The sequence below is a fragment of the Alnus glutinosa genome, chromosome 2, assembly GCF_958979055.1.
Source record: "Alnus glutinosa chromosome 2, dhAlnGlut1.1, whole genome shotgun sequence".
Lineage (NCBI taxonomy): Eukaryota > Viridiplantae > Streptophyta > Magnoliopsida > Fagales > Betulaceae > Alnus > Alnus glutinosa.
In genome coordinates this window covers 8,335,653-8,355,668 of record NC_084887.1, presented here as the reverse complement: position 1 = coordinate 8,355,668, position 20,016 = coordinate 8,335,653, and the positions used below count along the sequence as shown (strand labels likewise).

General features: G+C 38.0%; 1 protein-coding gene across 1 annotated transcript; it reads left to right on the top strand.

Annotated features, from left to right (window-relative positions):
• The first annotated feature begins 1,732 nt into the window (after positions 1 to 1,732).
• On the top strand, positions 1,733 to 19,157 carry LOC133861706 (mannan endo-1,4-beta-mannosidase 2-like). The gene is made up of 6 exons (XM_062297501.1): positions 1,733 to 1,892; positions 4,434 to 4,837; positions 10,241 to 10,441; positions 11,199 to 11,321; positions 12,070 to 12,281; positions 18,469 to 19,157. Exons 2-6 carry the CDS (start codon positions 4,439 to 4,441, stop codon positions 18,839 to 18,841), a joined length of 1,308 nt encoding a protein of 435 aa, XP_062153485.1. The 5' UTR covers positions 1,733 to 1,892; positions 4,434 to 4,438; the 3' UTR covers positions 18,842 to 19,157.
• The last annotated feature ends 859 nt before the right edge of the window (positions 19,158 to 20,016 follow it).

The following is a 20,016-nucleotide window of genomic DNA, read 5'->3' as shown; positions in this document are numbered from 1 at the left end:
GTTTTCTATACTCCTTAAACATGCCGGACAGAAATGAAATACCACTCCAACCAAGACATAATAACTTTTAAGAATTTCTTGAGAAACTGAAGATATATAGAAAAGAGGGGAAGGAAAAGCCCTTTTAATTATGTCGAATTTCTCAGACCATCGACCTTGGAACAGACAATCAACCAATGGGCAATGATTTCATGATTTTTTTTTTGTCTCCTTAATTAGTTTTGATTGGTTTATGATAAATGATGGCTTAGTGGGTTCGCAATAATAAATAATAATATAATCACAATTTTTCTCAAGCTAATATTTTATCATAGAATCGATGTAAAAGAGATAAAAAATAACTTATTGAGTGTTTTATATTGATAAACTGATAAAAATACATAAACCGGAAGTTAAAGTCATATTAATAAGCTTATATAAAGCCTAAATTCAAAATCCTAAAAAATAATAATAAAAAAACAAAATAAAAACACTTTGCATTATAAATAATACAAAATGACAATTTGCCTAGTAAGTATTGGAATTGCGAACTGCTCATGAATTACAAAATTGTAGCCCTCTGAGTAAACTTTCCAATGTCACCAAATTTGTCTCAATAATCTGATGTCAAAATAAAAAAAATTGTTTTTTTTTTTTTAAAAAAAAAAAAAAAAAAAAAGTAAAACAAATACAACAAAAAACTGATAACATGCACTGCATCAATTTTATGAGTCATGTCATGCACTTTTTTATTATCTCTTGGCATGGGTTTGAGTCGTAGTACACATGCGTGACACACGACGGCTCATATCCAATTAACTAATAAGTCATAAAATTTATCTTTGATTAATATAAAATAGTGTATTCAAATCATTAAATTTAAACATTTTAGGTTGAATAAATGATAATACAGTTAGATTATGTTAAGTACCCGGCCACTTGGAGAGGTATACGCCTTACCTCTCCGATATTGATAACTCTCAAACACTTATAAAATGGATTCTTTGTAATATATAGCTTTATATTACAAGTCTGTCCGTTAAATTTTTAGATATTATTAGACTTTTAATGGCTTGATAGCTAGATCAGCCATCTTTCCTTTGTTGTGGCGCTTTATTGTTAAATAGGAGCGCATATGTCTGTTCTTGTAATATTTAGCATTTGTAGGTAACACTCAAATCAAAATTTTTATTCATTGTAATTGCCTTCGAACGTTTATCAAAGATCGGTTTTCTTGTTAAAAAAAAAAAAAAAGGAATTTTGCATGTGTGTCTCCCTAACATTGAGAAGACAGTAACTCTCAAATATTTAAAAGGTAAAATATTTTTTGTTTGTTATATTTCATTTTTGTTATAGTAAATTATGCCTTACAAAGAATATTATTTATTCTGTTGTTCTTCCATATTTTTTTTATTACTATAAATTATTACTCTAATAGATAAGGAAAAGTCGTCTCCTTAATTAAATCTCCAAATATCGATCCCTTTTAATAAAGCAATATACAGATTAGAGCAGACAAAAAAGTTGTCCTAATCTATTGATGAGCATTGAGTATAAATTTTATCCTGATCATATTAAATCTCAATAACAATCACATACGGAAAGTCAAGGGATTTTATTTTTATTATTTTTATTTCATTTTCATATTTCTTTCAAAACTACGAACTAATTAAATTAATATTCTTATTCATAGAAGGTTTATATATAGGAGTGTTAAGCCGGACGTGATTGGAAGCTTCTGGGTTTCCCGCGTCATTGTCCTTAATTCTCCCAGCATTCACCTCCCTCGTTCTACTTCTACACCCCCTTTTGTGCTCATTTTCCCTTACAAAAATCCCAGAACTCAGTCGATCACACCAACGTACAAATCCCTCTGCTTCAAAGTTACAAACTTTAGTTGCATTTCGACAGAGGTATGTGAAACTTCTTGAGTTTTATTTAAATTAGTGGATTTTTGGTGTCTCAGTTTCAAGACATGCATCCTTGGTTTACCTTTTACATAAGGGCATCGATCTGGGTGTACGTCTTTGAGATATATTAGATGCTATGTTTGTTGATATGGTGACAGCATGCGAAGCATTAGAAGGAGGTTGAAAAGGAAGACAACAAAAGGTTAGAGGGGTTCAATTAATGGATGTGGTTCAAAGTTCATTAGAGGTTCGATCGACAGAACCATTTTTGTTGCGTAAGTTTGGTGAGAGTAGGAGAGAAAGCAACTTGACAGAGCCTAAGTAAGTGTGTATGAATGCGTACTTAGTGAAAGGTCTTCCCCTCCTTATATAGGCTCGCCGTTCCCGCCCCTCTTTGGTAAGGCTTTGGGGACTTCTGCTCAAATGTTGTTGTAGGCATGGATGATTCTCCCCGGCCCTTCAAGTGAATATTAGGAGAGGTTAATAATTAATTTCTTGGCTTGACAAAATTCTTGTTTGACCTGACGAGAGGGGTAATTAATTGGTTGTGGTGCATCCTATGTATCAAGGTATAGGTTAGGGATAAAGTCAGACATTTTAATGCGAGGGGGCCGAGCCAAATAATTTATTTATTTATTTATTTATTTTTTTTTAAGTAGGGGTTAAAGTATATATATAAAGGCAAATTTTAAGTAAATTAAACATAACCCAGTTTTGATATTTTTATTATTCCCTTCAAATTAAAAATTAATAAGCAAAAGTGAAAAATAGTTTTTTGGAAAAAAAAGTACAGAAAACCGTTGTCCAAAGATTCAGAAAAAGACAAATAAAAAATGTCTCAGTTTCTTTATTGAAATTGAGAAATTTCAGTTGGTTAAATTGTATGCTTCTCGGCCTTCTCGTAAGGCTTTATCTGAATGACATGGTTATTGAAGCTAATATTTTCTTACTTCTTTTGTTAGAACAATCCACTCTAACTAACATAATAGCCCACTAACTGTTATACAAAACACACTATATTCTACACAAAACACATTCTGATAAACGCAACACAAAACAAATGAAACGCATATCTTCTAGACTTTTCTAATGCCATTTTGTTATTTTTGCTCATTTTACGTTATTTTTGCCATAAATTCTTAGGAAATCGAGCTTTGTTAGGCGCGTGGCTCCTCAAATCTACATCTATCTTCTTCCAATGCACTGCTTTACTAAATCATTTTCATTTATTTTGAACAAAGCCTTTATAACTTTGTAAAGTTTCTTCTATTGTTATCTTTTCAGACATGACTGTTGCTACCGTGAAATATTAAAAGAAAAAGTTTTGACAATAAAGTTATGGTTCTAAATGAGATGAAACCAGTTGAAAAGATGATAAAAGGAAAGGGGCCAAAAAAAATTTCTTGTTAGGAGCCGATAGGCAAAAAAAACTTAATTATTATTATTATTTTTTTCTTTAGATGAAACCATTGGTATAGGTGTATCCTAGTCTTAAAACCGGATGGGTCTTTGAGCGAGGCCGATGGGCTTCTTCATGGCCTGCTAGTTCTGGTGCCCGTATAGGCCGGCCAGATCTTACGCAGTGAAGTTTTTGACTGTGTTTGGGTTCAAGGGGCCCTAGGATGGATGAGCTATTTACACCAGCATAGCCACTTAGCTTTGGGTTGGTCCGTAGGAATTCCAGCTAGTAGGTCATGAGTTCTAAACATGCGGGCCTTATGGGCCTTTCGGCAATGAAAGGTTTCACTGTGTTCGGGCCGGAGGGCCCTTGGATAAACGGGCTTCATGGGCCCTTTGGTAGTTGGGTAATTCCTATGTCTCATTTTGGCGTCAGTCATTCTATGAGTTTCTTGGTCTCCGTTTGTTTCGACATAAAATGGTTTCCATTGTAAAATGATTTCAGGGAAGTCAATTTTTCTAAAAAATATTTTTCGCTGAAAGCATTTTCCAGTGTTTGGTGCGTACGGAAAATCACAAAATTTTTTCAATGTTTTTATTCAATCATATTAACCTATAAAAATCAATTTTTATTTCAAACATATAAATATTAATTTAAAATAATATAAAAATTACCGACAAGATTTCAACCACTTTTACCGGATTCTGCCATCCAAGATAAAGGCCGGAATCCGAACAGTTTCGTCGAAATCTAGGTTGGCCAGAATACGGTCGCCGGAATCCAGATTGACCGGATTCCGGCGGAGATGGTCGGATTCCGGCGACATAGATCGGACAGTGTCAGATTTCGGTACCGGCAAGATTTCGGTGATGGTCGATTGCTTGAAGTGAAGGTCGACTGTGTCGTTTAATATGAGTCGAATGCGTCTAGCGTCTTCGGAAAATGATATACGTTTTTTAAAATTTACTATGGGTTTTTGGTCAAACAGAAATCATTTTCCGGTTGACTATTATTTTCGCCCCTATCAAACACTGAAAAATGCCGAAATCATTTTCCAGAAATCATTTTACGCCGAAACAAACGGAGCATTAAAATAAAGACAAAATAGTATCAAGAATCTTTCTAATCTTTGCAAATTTTGGCAGGAAAAATGAAGGCAGGAAAAATGTTGTTTTGCTCAATTCTTGGTTCGGCATCATGGGTGGCTCTCATTTACATGTCCTTTGGTGATCACTTGATGATGCACAGTCGCAAAGTACTACATCATGACTTGATGCTGAGCCATCGTCATGAAGAGAAAAAGTTGGGTTTTGTGGAGAGGAATGGGACTCAGTTCATGTTGGATGGAAGAAGCTTTTACATAAATGGGTGGAACTCTTACTGGTTGATGGAGCAAGCTGTGGATGAACATAGCAGACCCAGGGTCCGGGGAATCCTCCAAGCCGGTGCAAACATGGGTCTCACCGTCTGCAGAGCTTGGGCATTCAATGATGGCGCTTACAATGCCCTCCAGCTTTCCCCTGGTCGGTTTGATGATCGAGTTTTCCAGGTATATATTAGAATTAAACCAATTGATCATATTGGGAATTAATCCTGTAAAAAACAAGGATAAATGATGTAATTAAATCCCTTAAATATTTATGCACTAAAGAATATATACATATATACCATGAATTAATAAAGGCATCAATAATTGTTGATTCAAAAAAATATCTAAAAGTTGGATGAACAAGAGAGCCCAATCGATCTCTAGAAGTTTTTATTGGCAAAATACATGCAATGACAGAACGAAGCCATAAATTATAATTTTTAGGAAAAAGTTCACTTATAACTCTTTTAAAAAAATAGTCAATTTAGAATATCCAACTTTTTTTTTTTTAATTAATTTCAATAATCCGTTACAATTTTCGGTTAAATCTTGTAAAAATTTTCAAAATACCCTTCAAAAAATTGTATAGATGGAACGGAATTTGTAAAATACTCATGCCTGAATCTTTGAAAATTATATATATATATATATATATATTTAAAAAGAGGGGTATTCTGAGAATTTTGATAAAATTTAATGAAAAATTCTAACGGATGGTTGAAATTGAAAAAAATTGAAAGATGGATACCTCTAAATTGATACTTTTTAAAATTTGAATACTTAATTGCAAAAACGCTCAAAGATCAAGAGTTATAAGTGAAGTTTTTCTTTATCTTTAAATAGGTTAGAAGTCCAAATATTACTAACTAATTCTAAATTCTAATCACTAGAACAAAATTGCTTTAGCAACAACAATAGTCGTTTGTTGCTAAAAGTCGATTAATGTTATTGCAACAAATTATCGTTGCCAAGTCGTTGCAGAATGTTTGTTGCTATAAACGGCAATTGTGATTTTAGGGTCCCTAAAAACAAATTTTGTTGCTAATTATGACAAATTAGCAAAAAAATGTTGTCGCTGATTGTCACATTTAGCAACAAGAATATATTACATTCCAGGGACTAATTTTTTTTTTTTTTTTTTTGGTACACTATAGGTGCCTCTTAATTTACTTTAAAATAAAAAAGAGCGATTTGTAATTTAAGCCAATTATAAAGACTGATTTCTTATTTTTTTCTTAAAATTATTTGAGTTACTAAACTGTTGCACCATAAACAGCTAGTTTGTCATCTTTTGATTATGTTTTTCGTAAAAAAAATTGAAATATTAAAATATAGTTGGAGGTTTAATAGTCGTTTCTACATAGGGCGTCTTTTAATTCATCTTCTTCTTGATATTTGGACGGCCCTTACAATAATTTTTATCTAACTCCGCCATTGTACGGGCCCATCTAGTCGAAAGAGCCCAACCCGAGCGATGCCATGGTCTAGGCCTAAAATATCAACAGAAACGTCCACAGTTCGATTCCTTTGACTACTTGGAAGAAAGGAAGGATTCCACCAACTAAAGGAACTGGACAAAACAAAATAGATGGAGACTTAAGATTTGGACACATACTCCGTCACCCACCCTTTATCATCTTAGGAAGGTCAATGAAAGGTCGCCAATTTAGCTCATCTTGGAAAGGTCGATGACCACTGACCAGCTAGCTAAGTTCGATCACCTATCCAATACCTCCTGAGAGGGTTCACGACCCATGTTGTAGAGGTCAAGGTCCAGAGGCCCGACCAACAATTCACTATTGGATTGATTATGAAGTAAGAAGGAGACAAGACCTGCGATCGAACCCAACACCATCCATACTGGTAGATACAGAAAGCCCAGGACATTCAACCAACGCTAGTAAACGAATGCTCGAGCCAAAGCTCAATATCCAAGGAAGTTCACATAGGCCGAACGGTTGGTAAGATCATGTTACTCTCAGTATTTTTGGCCACTAACCATTTTTGCGGTATTCATAATTTGGGGACTAAGACCGAATGTAACGACCGAAGAAAAAATGTTAGTCACATATACGTTATAATCTTAAAATTAATCAATTTGAAGCTTCCCTACAATCTCTTATAAAGTCGAGTTTTACTTAATAATTAGACAATATGTAACTTGACAGACTATCTTTATAAGCTACTCACTCCATGTAGGTTACTCATCTTCTTGATCAATATAAGACCAGAGTGTTACAAACTCCTGACATCCTTGTTAGGGTTACGTCATGCAGCATTCCAGTAACACATGACTTGGTATTACTAAACAAATATCTTTTCTCACCAACTTATCGTGTTGCGCGCTGCCAAAGAGAAAAGGTAACGTCACATGACCTCTTTTTCTACCTCCACAAGGCTGGTTCCCCTATATAAGGAGACCTGTGTAGGCCTTTGGCAAAGCATAACAAGCCTAAGAGTAAAACATAGAACAACAGAGTAGTGGAGAACTAACCTGGAAAAAATACAAGTGCTGAATATACAGGAGTTTGAAACTCTCAAGGCACAACCCCAATACATGCATACAACCACATACAGTGAGCCATACCCACTCATTCAAACAAAGGAGAAAAACACCAGTCACAAGCTACTAGAGAGAGAGAAAACACCCTTACCTGAGAGAAAATGTAGGAGGCAAGAAACCTACCTAGGCTACCGCTGGAAGGCAATCAGATTACTATTGACTTGAGGTAATGCTATACTGCTGCATAACCACCCGGTCACATCATTTTTCCCTTACGTACTTAATTCATCATTTCCTCATTATTTTTATGATACATCGTGATGATCCTCTCGAGATTGGCTTTGGGACCCTAGTTGTTATTCATTATTGTACTTTTGCAACTATTGTTATTGGCAGAGCCATAATTGGCGTCCATGCTCAACTTGAATAGATTATTATTATTGATTACACTCACCTAGTGTTAAGACAGTTTTCAATCGGTTTTCTTTCCTTTTCTGCAAAACATGAGTAGGGACCGGTGAAGGTGTTTGTTGGAGTGCTAATTGATCTTACTAAGAGCACTTCCATCAATTTTTTAACCCCATTTTTTTTTTTTTTTTTTTTTTTTTTATTATTATTATTATTATTTTTTTTTTTATATATTTAGAGAATAAAATTACTTTTTACTTCTCTATAAAAAACCATTCCACAATAAATTTCTTTTTAATTTTTTCTTTATCAATTAAATACTCTCTCTTTATCTTATTTTATTATTTTTTCTCTTTCTTATTTTATTTCTTTATTCTTTATTCTTTTTTTCTCTCTTCCTCTCTCTCATCTTCTCCAGAAACTTCCCCAAATCCCTCCTCTCTCGCCTCCGCCTCCCTCAACCCTCCATGGCCTCCTCAATCCTCTCCCCAAAACCCTCTATCTTCAACCACAGCAACCTCAATTCCTTGCCTTTCACTGAATTCATCTCTCTGCAATTCTCACAATTCTCCCAATATCCTCTGCCTCTCTTTTCCCACATTCCAAACACAGCCTCAAGTCCCGAGCTTTTTCGCCAACAGATCGCCCGGTTTACTCCCTGCCGATAGCGACAAAGCCTTGATTATTGGCAAGAAGACGCCGCCGGCCCTCGTTGATCGTCAATCCGTAGGACAACCCCAAGGTACTCTTGCCTAGCCATTTGACGAAGTAGATGGCGATCCTATTGCCCAAGCCAGTCTTGACGAAGCCGCGGGCAAAGAAGAAGGAGATGACAATGAGCCAGATGACCTAGTTGGTCAAGGCGGAGAAGGCGCAGCAGAAGGACAGGGTTTTAGTGACGACGGAGGCAGTGAGGCCGAGGAAGGCCCAGGCTCCGACTGGTAGGGGCTAAGGACGAGGCCGACGATGGTGGAGATGAAAATGAAGAGCAATTGCCATGCCTGTGGAGAGATTTCGGGGGGTTTGGGGACGAGGAACTGCACAATGAGGCCGACGGAGATTGAGATGAGGAAGGGGATGGGCTTGACGCCTAGTGGAGGAGGCGGGGATGGTGAATTTGTGGAAGAGGAGGTGTGGATGGGTGGGAGGCAAGGTTTGAAGCCGAGGGAGAGCTTCGGTGATGGGGGGAAGATAGAGGAGGAGGAGAGAGGAGAGAGATCGAGGAGAAAGCTGTTTTTTTTTTTTTTTTTTTTTTTATTATTAAAATAATGGGTTGGGAATCAACAGTACTTCCCAATGGGTTGGGAAGCACTGTTGCTTCCCAACCAAAAAACCCAATTTTAGGGTATCTGATGAAAGTTGGTTTTTAGTTTTTTTTTATGATATTTTCCCTAAACATGGGGAAGGGAGCCATTTTAAGGAGTCTGATGGGAGTGCTCTAAGATGCTTAGATCAATTTTCTAGAGAGAATACGTAGTAAAGTCTTAATCGCAATAATTTGGATGTCCGTGGGTATTTATATTGAGGGTGAGAATTGGTTTCTCTTGGATATGGAGGGAGCTAATCTTCTGATCATGAGTCTCCTAGTATTTGGAATGTAGGGTCTTCACACATCTGGATCGTGGGTCTTGGCTTTGCCACACAGTGAACCACGTGGCCCGGCCTTCTCGATGAATTGATGGGCCCGATTAATGGACCGTATAGCTAGCTTTTTTTGGGATCATAACTTGTAAATGGGCCGACTTAAATTGTCGGGCACATCTATTGGAATATTTCCCAACACATAGGCTTTTTCCCCGGTGAGATTTTGGTCTTTTTGTTTCTTTTGCAGGCCTTATGGTATCCTGGTAGTTATTAGCTAGTATGGCTGATATGAGTTTTGGACTAGACTCCTTTATTTTTTTTAACAAATCGGAGCCCAAGTGATTGTCCATCTAACATTTGGACAAAACCCAAAAAAAAAAAAAACAACAGAGCTCCCAAAAAGACTAAATAAAGCTTAAACATTACAGATATTGGACAAGCATTTAGGAATTTGATACAGTAGAACTGAATTCCTGTTGTCCTCTCTCTCTCTCTCTCTCTCTCTCTGTAGGGAAATGATTTTTAGGGGACGAAAAACCGTCCCCCAACAGGCTCGTTTTAATAAAAAAAAAGCAAATATAATCAAAAAGTGTCATTTGATGTGATATCAAAGGACACTTTATCACATCAAATGACACTTTTTGATTATATTTGCTTTTTTTTTTTTTTAATATAAAAGGGCCTGCAAGGGGACGGTTTTTGCATACCACCTCTCCTCCGTGCACGTGTTCGTCAACAAAACAAACTAACTTGAAGTCTTAAGGGATTATTTGGTACATTATTATCTTATTTCCAATGTTTCCAATAAACTAATCTTGAACTTCGATCTCTTCCATGAAGTGCTTAGAAACGTTTGGCTGGTCATTATTCAATGAACAGTAATACTGTAATAGGCCTCATGCCAAGAAGAAACTAATTTTGAAAATAAAGAATTCTGCATTTATCGTCCTAAAGGAAGATGCCAGAATGCTTTCTGTTACATTTTTGCTAGTCCTTCTAGATTGATCCCTAATAACTAATAAGAACAATTGTTTAAGATTATGGTAATCATATTTTTGTTTTCATTTGACAACCGGGTTGGGTGGCAGGCACTGGATTATGTCATTGCAGAAGCAAGACAACATGGAATAAGGTTGCTTCTTAGCTTAGTCAATGACTGGAAAGACTATGGTGGGAAGGCTCAATATGTTAAGTGGGCATTGGAAGAAGGCAGAGCAGGTTTAAGTGCCTCTAATGATTCCTTCTTCTTTAATCCATCCATCCGCAGTAACTTCAAGAATTACATCAAGGTATTATATATCTTTTCCACTTCTACTATTTGGTATTTTCATTTACCGAAAATTTCACATTGTAATCTTTCATCACTTTTATAACCATATCCTTAAACTTTAAAAAATATCTATCACTATCTTTCAATTTTTTTACAATTTCAACCCTTCTGTCCTAATTCAACGTTAAATCCTAACAAAAAACTGAAATACCCAAAATATCCTGTCTTTCCACAAAAAAAAAGAAAAATTGTGGGTCGGACTTGTGCGTTTTTATTTATTTTTATTTTAAAAAAAAGATTAATTATTAAATCAAGGTATTTTGTAATTTTATAAACATCTTAAGGGTATAAGAGATATTTTACTCATCTATCATTTGATTTAACGCTGAATTTGGACGGGAGAGTTGACATTGCAAAAAATTGAAAGATGGTGATCCTAAATTGACACTTTTTAAAGTTTAAGAATATGATTATAAAAGTGAAGAAGATAAGGGTGGTAAGTAAAGTTTCCCTCGTTCATAAAAAGCATTGGCAAACGGGCCGAAATTCTTTTAATAAACTCTTTTGTTTTCCCTTCTCAACATAAAGCATCAATAGTCTTTCTTTTAACCAATACTTACTAAAAAAAAAAAAAAATATTATCGTTTAACCAATATATTACAGTTTTCAATTTGCAGGTGTGATGAGTTTGCTGTTGTGTATATATATATATATTCAGTAGTGATATTTCTTCAATATTTTTATATTTGTTAACTCTTGCATATATCCTTTTGCAGAGTATCCTGACAAGGAGGAACTCCATTACTGGAATTGAATATAGAAATGATCCCACCATCTTTGCCTGGGAATTGATAAACGAACCCCATTGCATGTCTGATGCTTCAGGCGATACTCTTCAAGTGAGTCCTAAATTCTTGACTCTACTCCTTTTTACGCCAAATAAAGAAGAATACATCAAACTTAGGAAAACTTGGCTTACCCCCGATTATCGACGGCTTTGCAATCATGACCTCGAATTATCAATTTTTATAATTAATTTTGGTATCCCAAATTTTAATTCTTTTTAATTTCACCACTTCATTAGAATTTTCTATTAAATCCTAACTGAGGATGTCAAAATGACCAAAATACTCTTTTAAAAAAAGAAAATAGAGTCGAAAATTTGCCTCCACGGTCACGTGAGTTACCCTAGCAGTGAGTGGACTGGTGTATTAGGTTTTTTTTTTTTTTTTTTTTTTTTTTTTTTTTTTTCAATTTTTGATTTTTTTAAAGGGTAAATTTGTACTTTTATAAAGTTACAGGAGGTATAAGAGATATTTCACTTGTTTGCTGTTTGATTTAATCCTAAACCTTAACGATAGGGATGGAATTAAAAAGGACCGAAATTTAAAATACCAACATTGCAAAAATTAATAATTCGAGATTATAATTGCAAAACTGTTAATACAATTGGGGGGGGGGGGGGGGGGGGGGGGGGTAAGCCAAAGTTTTGGGTTTCTTTTGGGATTTAAGTGTTAAGGTTGTCAATACACAAAACCACGCCTACATGCTAGATGTGTGAAAGAGTATATTTGAGAGAGAGCTGTTCTGCTACCTGTTATTTAGACAATTTTTAGTACAAATTGATTAAATGGCATAGAATTGCAGGATTGGATAGAAGAAATGTCAACTTTTGTGAAAACAATTGACAGTAACCATCTACTGACTGTTGGCCTAGAAGGATTTTATGGTCCCAGTAACCCCAAAAGCTTGACCATAAACCCAGGAGAGTGGGCTTCCACGCTTGGAACTGACTTCATTCGCAACTCCAACATCTCTCACATTGATTTTGCTTCTGTTCATGTCTACCCGGATCTTTGGTAAGTGCTGCATGACAATTAGCTCTGTTTTTTCGTTCATGAATAAATATTATGCCAAAATAAGCAGCAAAAAAGATTCAAGTACTTCTAATCATGTTTGTTTAAGCAAATCAAAGAACCTTAGCAACATAAACTTGACATAAACGAGAGAGAGGTATCTTCTAACGTGCCTAATTGTGCCTTCAGACTCATATTAATGGGATACACAGATTCTATATTCGATCTCTTCTACATTCACTGTAGCACTTTATACATTTTACCTACTCTCTAGCTAATCTGCTGGAGAAGAAAAAGTGGTCATATTAGCTAAATATGTTAAGGAAGTGAACCTAGTGGAAACAGAAAATCAGAATGCAGAGGAACAACTAGTCACTACCAAGTAACGGCTAGTAGCCGTTACTCAGCCCCTGCTCTCCTTTGATTATTTTTCTATTTTTTCTCAGCATTCATCCTTGGGACTCAGCATGCACATGATCCTAAGACTGATCATCAGCATCCTAGATTGGTCTGCTCAGCCAACTTGCAACAGGATTCCTTCCAGGATTTCTGCTGCATTTTCTTCTCCTTGTTTCCTGCCTTGTTCCACGGATCAAGACACACCCTCTTCTCTCTTTGTTTTCATTTCATATAATTCAGTTGTTGTAAAGTATTGTGTTGGCTTTACCAAAACTGATGTACATTGATCAATATAAATAACAAATCTTCTCTGGTTTGGTTAAGTAACCAAAACCAGTTTCTGTTTAAACTTTCATGGTATCAGAGCCAACCCAAAAGCCAACGCTCATCCATGGCCACTCCTGACTCTCCTACCAACTCAGCCTCCTCCTCTCAACATAATGCCCCACCAGCAACCAACCAACCAATAACCAACCTCAACAACTCCACTGCCTCTTCCAACCCAACAACTGAATTCACATCATCCCTATCCAACGTCCCCTCCTTCTCTCAACTTTTCAAACTTGAAGGGCCAAACTAGCTGGCCTGGATTGCACAATTTCAACCCATCCTCCGAGGCAATGACCTCCAAGGACTTGTGGATGGCACTGATCCTTGTCCACCCTAATTCCTCACTAATACTGACAACACTCAAGTTCTGAATCCTGCCTATGTTGCATGGCAGAAGAAAGATCAGCTTCTCTTAAGCTGGATCATTTGCTCACTTTCGCCTTCCATTGTATCAACAATGTATGGCCTGAAAACATCATCTGAAGCCTGGACAACCTTGGCAACTAGATATGCCTCTCAGTCTAAGTCCCGAATTTCCCACCTCAAGCGGCAGTTACAAGGCTTGAAACAAGGAAACAAGTCATGCACTGAGTACTTGAATCTGGCCAAACAGTGGGCTGATCAACTCGCAGCTGTAGAAAAACCAATCGATGATGATGACCTCATCTCATTTGTTGTAAGTGGTTTGAATCCCATCTTTCACACCTTTGTCACAATTCATTCCTATGCAACCCGTGACCATGACATGACATTTGCTGATTTTCAATCTGAACTTCTTAACCATGAAACCCTGCTGGAAAACCAACAACGTCCCACTATCACACCAGAAACTGGGTCCTTTGCTTTGTACACTAACAAGCAAGTCAGTCCCTCCAATCACAACACAACTGACCCCACTCAGTTTAAGAGATCCATATTTCCACCCAGGCCCAACTTTTGTCCTCAGTCATTTGCACCAAGAAGCACATTCAGAGGGAGTAGTGATCCTCATGCTCCCAATCTACCTTACCCTGCACCCAACCAGCGCTTCAGGCCTCCCCACCTCAGGCCTAGCTCTCTCAATCAGCAGGGAAATGCTCAAATGCGCACTGCTCCTACAACTCCAGCTCGTTCACCCTGCCAAATCTGTGGCAAAAGCAGCCACAATGCGTTGGACTGCTACCATCGCATGGATTTCTCCTATCAGGGCAGACACCCTCCTCCTCAACTGGCAGCTATGGTGGCTCAACTCAATGATGGTTTTGAGACTCAAGACTGGATTGCTGATTCCGGTGCTAACACTCATGTCACAGCTGATTCTTCAAACATTGCCAATCCTCAACCCTTTGATGGAGGAGACACTGTCGGTGTAGGCAATGGGGCAGGTTTGAGTATCAAAAATTTTGGTTCATCGTTGGTTCATGGCAAAACCTTCTCCCTATCTCCCCTTCTTCTCAAAAATATTCTTCACTGTCCGAATGCCTCGGCCAATCTCCTTTCCATTAACAAATTTTGCTTAGATAACAATTGTTGGTTTGCTCTTACTGGTTCAAGCTATTCTGTGCAGGACAACCTGACGGGGGCTGTGCTACTTCAGGGACCAAGTGACAATGGCCTGTATCCCATTCCTCTGTACTCCCTTAAATCCAAACATGTCAATCAATGGAAATGTCTCATAGCTCACCTAGGTGTTAAAACTTCAGATATGGTGTGGTACCAACGGCTTGGACACCCTTCACCTGCTGTTTTCCAGCAACTTTTGAAGAACCAACACCTCCCACTCTCTGGTTCAGTAGATAGGACAAGGGTTTGTGAATCATGTCAGCTAGGCAAGTCCAAACAATTGCCCTTTTTTGATTCCAACAGGGTCTCTACCAAGCCCTTAGAACTTATCCACTCGGATGTTTGGACATCCTCTGTTGCTTCCTTAAGTGGTTGTAAGTTCTATGTTTTGTTTATCGATGATTATAGCCGGTTCACCTGGTTATATCCTATCCTAAATAAAAGTGATGTCTATGCTTGCTTTGTTAAGTTTAAATTGTATGCTGAAAATCTCTTCTCAACCACCATCAAGCAATTTCAATCTGATAATGGAGGTGAATACACCTCTACTCACTTCAAACAATTCTTAACTCAACATGGAATTGTGCACCGCCTAACTTGCCCACATACCTCTCAACAAAATGGCATTGCTGAGAGGAAACATAGACATGTAATGGAAATGGGACTCACTCTTCTTGCTCAGTCCGGTTTGTCGCCTAAGTACTGGGTGGATGCCTTCCTCACCTCCATTTACCTAATTAATCGTCTGCCATCCCCTGTACTGCAACAAGAATCCCCCTTTTCCAAGCTCTTTCATCACCCTCCGGACTACTCTCTCCTTAGAGCCTTTGGGTGCCTTTGCTATCCTCTGTTGAGACCCTATGCAGCTCACAAATTGTCATTTAGGAGCAAGCCCTTCATATTCATTGGCTATGGCTCTAACCAAAAGGGATATCGATGCCTAGATCCTCTCACCCACAAAGTATACCTATCCAGGAATGTCATATTCGATGAGACTAAGTTTCCTGCAAAGAGCCCTTCTTCTCCACTTGGTTCCTGCAAGGTCACGGCTTCTCCAGGTAACTCACTAGTTCTCATTCCATCTCAGTTGCACACTGACTTCAATTCTATTGCAGCACCCTCTAACCGTTTTGAAGATATGACCAATCCTATAGACACATTATCTCCTCACCCATCACAGACACCTCTCATTCACTCACCTTCACCTTTATCTTCTCAACATGATCCTCCTGCACCTCAACCTGAACACTCTGCCACATCCACCACATATGACGAGTCCTCTACTCCCTTAGACACACCCTCAGATTCGTCTCCTTCTCTTCATCAACTTCCTCAACCTTTCCTTCCTCATTTTTCCTCAGCTCCCCACTCCACACCTTCTGAACCACCACCCACCCGGATTGTGACTAGGTCACAAACTGGTCACTCAAAACCAAAACACTTTCCTGGCTTTAAAATGTTCCATTCCATCAAATATCCCCTCCAAGTTCTACACACAATTCACCTTCCAACAGAACCCTCAACCTTCAAACAAGCTACCTCCAAACCCGAATGGATTCATGCCATGAACCTTGAATATCAAGCCTTGATCTCAAACCAAACATGGTCCCTCTGCCCGAGACCTTCCAATCACAATGTGATTAGAAACAAATGGGTCTTTAAAGTCAAGCAAAAATCAAATGAAAGTGTGGATAGGTACAAGGCAAGACTAGTAGCTAAGGGGTTTGATCAACTTGGTGGAATTGATTATTATGAAACCTTTAGCCTAGTCATTAAACCAGCAACCATCCGACTGGTCCTAGCCTTAGCTGTCCAATTTCATTGGCCAATCCACCAACTGGATGTCTCTAATGCATTTCTCCATGGGGTGTTGGATGAAGAGGTCTATATGGAACAACCCCAAGGCTTTGTTCATTCTTCCTACCCAGACTATGTGTGTTGTCTACATAAGTCAATCTATGGTTTAAAGCAGGCCCCGAGAGCATGGTTCACTCGGTTATCTCAAGCTCTTCTTGACATTGGCTTCACCGGCTCTCAGTTGGATCCCTCCCTTTTCACCTATCATGCCACCCATGTTCACATTTATCTATTGGTTTATGTTGATGATATCATACTCATTGGCAACAACAAGGACACCATTTCCTGGATATTCAGCAAGCTTCAATCAGAATTTGCTCTCAAAGACCTTGGTGAACTCAGTTATTTCCTTGGGATTCAGGCTATCCGAGATTCAAATGGCCTCCACCTTCGATAGTCCAAATATATTAATGACCTCCTAGACCGCACTCAGATGACAGATGCCAAGCCTTACCCTGCTCCATGTGTTGCCGGCACCAAAATGTCCAAACTTGATGGAGCCCCACTGCCTAATCCGACTATCTATCCCCACATTGTTGGAGCACTCCAATATGTGACCCTCACCCGGCCAGACATAGCCTATTCAGTCAATCAACTATGTCAACATATGCATGCCCCAACATCAACTCCTTTCACAGCCGCCAAACGTGTCTTACGATACCTCAAGGGCTCCATTGATTCTGGCCTTCACTACACGAAAGGCCCCATCAAGCTCACAGCTTATTGTGACTCGGATTGGGCAGGGAATCCGGATGATCGGTGGTCTACCTCCGGCTTTGGTTTATTTCTTGGTCCTAATCTCATCTTCTGGTCTGCCAAGAAACATCACATTGTTTCTAGATCCAGCACCGAAGCCGAGTATAGAGCATTATCATTGGCTACTGCAGACATGTACTGGCTGCGTATGTTGCTTAGAGAACTTCATGTCACACTTCCTTCTCCTCCGGTTCTTTGGTGTGACAACTCAGGGGCTCTTGCTCTGGCTTCCAATCCAGTCCACCATGCCCGCACCAAGCATGTTGAAGTTGACATCCATTTTGTTCGGGAAAAAGTTGCCAATCGGGATATCCAACTCCACTATATTCTCACCCTCGATCAGTTGGCCGACATCTTCACCAAAGGTCACACAGCTGCTCGGTTTTGCTTCCTCCGTGACAAACTAATGGTCCTTCCTCCCATCAGTTTCCGGGGGGGGGGGGGGGGGGGGGGGTGGTGTTAAGGAAGTGAACCTAGTGGAAATAGAAAATCAGAATGCAGAGGAACAACTAGTCACTACCGAGTAACGGCTAGTAGCCGTTACTCAGCCCCTGCTCTCCTTTGACTATTTTTCTATTCTTTCTCAGCATTCATCCTTGGGACTCAGCATGCACATGATCCTAAGACTGATCATCAGCATCCTAGATTGGTCTCCTCAGCCAACCTGCAGCAGGATTCCTTCTAGGATTTCTGCTGCATTTTCTTCTCCTTGTTTCCTGCCTTGTTCCACGGATCAAGACACACCCTTTTCTCTCTTTGTTTTCATTTCATATAATTTAGTTGTTGTAAAGTATTGTGTTGGCTTTACCAAAACTGATGTACATTGATCAATATAAATAACACATCTTCTCTGGTTTGGTTAAGTAACCAAAACCAGTTTCTGTTTAAACTTTCAAAATATAGCTAATATGAGACTTTTACCTAATCTTCTGGAGATGTTCTTATAGGTTAGATCAGAGACCCTCAATCAGAATTTTAGCTTATTTATTTCTCCAGTCAAGGAGTAAGAAATCAGAACAAAACAATTCTGAATTTGATTCTACAAATAATTTCTTATTTGGAATAAATTACCGAACACCCTAAATTGGTGACAATCACTCTATTGGAAAATTTCTTACATAGAAAACAAAATATGAATATATAATCTTTGCTTGATCAGTTATAGTTTGCAGTCATTGCTGATTCATTGATGCAAACCTAATGAACTGTGCCTATATATCTCTCCCCTTTGGATTTATCTTTTGTTTTAGCTTCAAGGGTACCTCTGATCTATGTCCAAATTAAATCATCTGCAAATTTCTGGTAGGTTGAACAAGAAGCAAGAACTAGAAGACAAGCTCAAATATGTCTCAAAGTGGATGCTTTCACACATTGAAGATGGAGATAAAGAACTGAGGAAGCCTGTCATGTTCACTGAATTTGGATCGTCAAACCAGAGTAATGACTTCCAACCATCTCAGCGAGATATGTTGTTCAAAACTGTTCTAGATATCATCTATCAATCTGCAAAGGAATATCGGTCCGGTGCAGGTGCATTGGTCTGGCAGTTCTTTGCTGGAGGAATGGAAGAGTTTTATGATGAATTTGGTTTTGGTCTATGGTCAAGGCCTTCAACCTATAGGCTCATAACAGAACAATCATGCAAGTTGGCTACAAATTTCCTTCCTCCCTTTCCTTGATTAATTCACTAAAATTCTCATTTACCACAAATATAAAATTAAGAAAAAGGAAGAATTAATATCAAACAGTCTTAAATAAGGTAATGACTCTATTAGGGTTAGATAAGTGATAACTTATATCAGCACAGATAAGCATTAGCCTTTTGCCTTGTAATAAGCTGTTGGTTTGTTTTCCTTTGTGTATCTGTTTATCTCCCTGCGTGTATATAAGCACCCCTCTGTAATGATAAGGATAGAAACCTTTTGATTAATGTGGATTTGATTTGTGATTAATTACCCTTAATTCACTAGACTTGTTTTGTATTTGAAATCACCTTAAAGCTCTATAAATAGATCCATGTACTCAAATCACATATCAAGGAAAATGTACCCAAGAAAAGGCTTTACTGTGACCACCTTAATCTTTGTGTCTTTATCTGTTTCCTTTATCTCTTTATTTCTTTATGTAATACTAAGTATACCAATATATACAAGAAGTTATTCCAAACTAATCTGATTTTTGTCATGGTATTAGAGTGTTGTTGTCTTTATGGCATCATCTTCTTTTTATTCAAGTCAGGCTGAAGATCCTTCCAGTCCATAGATCTGCTCAATAATTTGGTCTTATCATGGATCTTACGTTCTTTGTTTAAGGAATAGCTTGCTGCAAATGTGATTTATATTGAATCCGCTCCTGAGATGTGGCCTGATCTCAGGGAGCCTTTTTCACAAAGGAATGACCCTGCATTTTGAACCTTTAGAAGGCCATGCATTTCATCGATCTCTATCACAGAATACAAGATCAAGAAGAAAGATGATAAAGATTTAAGAAGCCATCAACTCAAGTACAAGATCAAGATAAAGAGGTGTTAACAGAAGATAAGATGATGTAATTCACATTTGATTTTGTAACTGCTGCAACAAAATCCATACTGTACAAACTGATTATAAATACAATTCACAGCTCCCACAGAAAGACAATGGAAAGCATATATATATTCATCAATTCTATTCATAACTCTTTATGGTATATATCAGAGCTGTCGGTAGCCACAAAGTCTCCTCTTCTTCTTCAAGTACATCTTCTTCTGCTTGCTGCACTAAATATGACCCGCACAAACGACTTATGTACGGTTCTGTCCCCAACAACATTCATATGTACATCTTCTTCTGCTTGCTGCACTAAATATGACCCG

Bases quoted from the DNA above. Each gene is read 5' to 3' on its own strand.
- LOC133861706 (XM_062297501.1), top strand. From the start codon at position 4,439: ATGAAGGCAGGAAAAATGTTGTTTTGCTCAATTCTTGGTTCGGCATCA. The intron at 4,838-10,240 runs GTATATATTAGA...GTTGGGTGGCAG, and splicing joins TTGATGATCGAGTTTTCCAG to GCACTGGATTATGTCATTGC. The intron at 10,442-11,198 runs GTATTATATATC...ATCCTTTTGCAG, and splicing joins ACTTCAAGAATTACATCAAG to AGTATCCTGACAAGGAGGAA.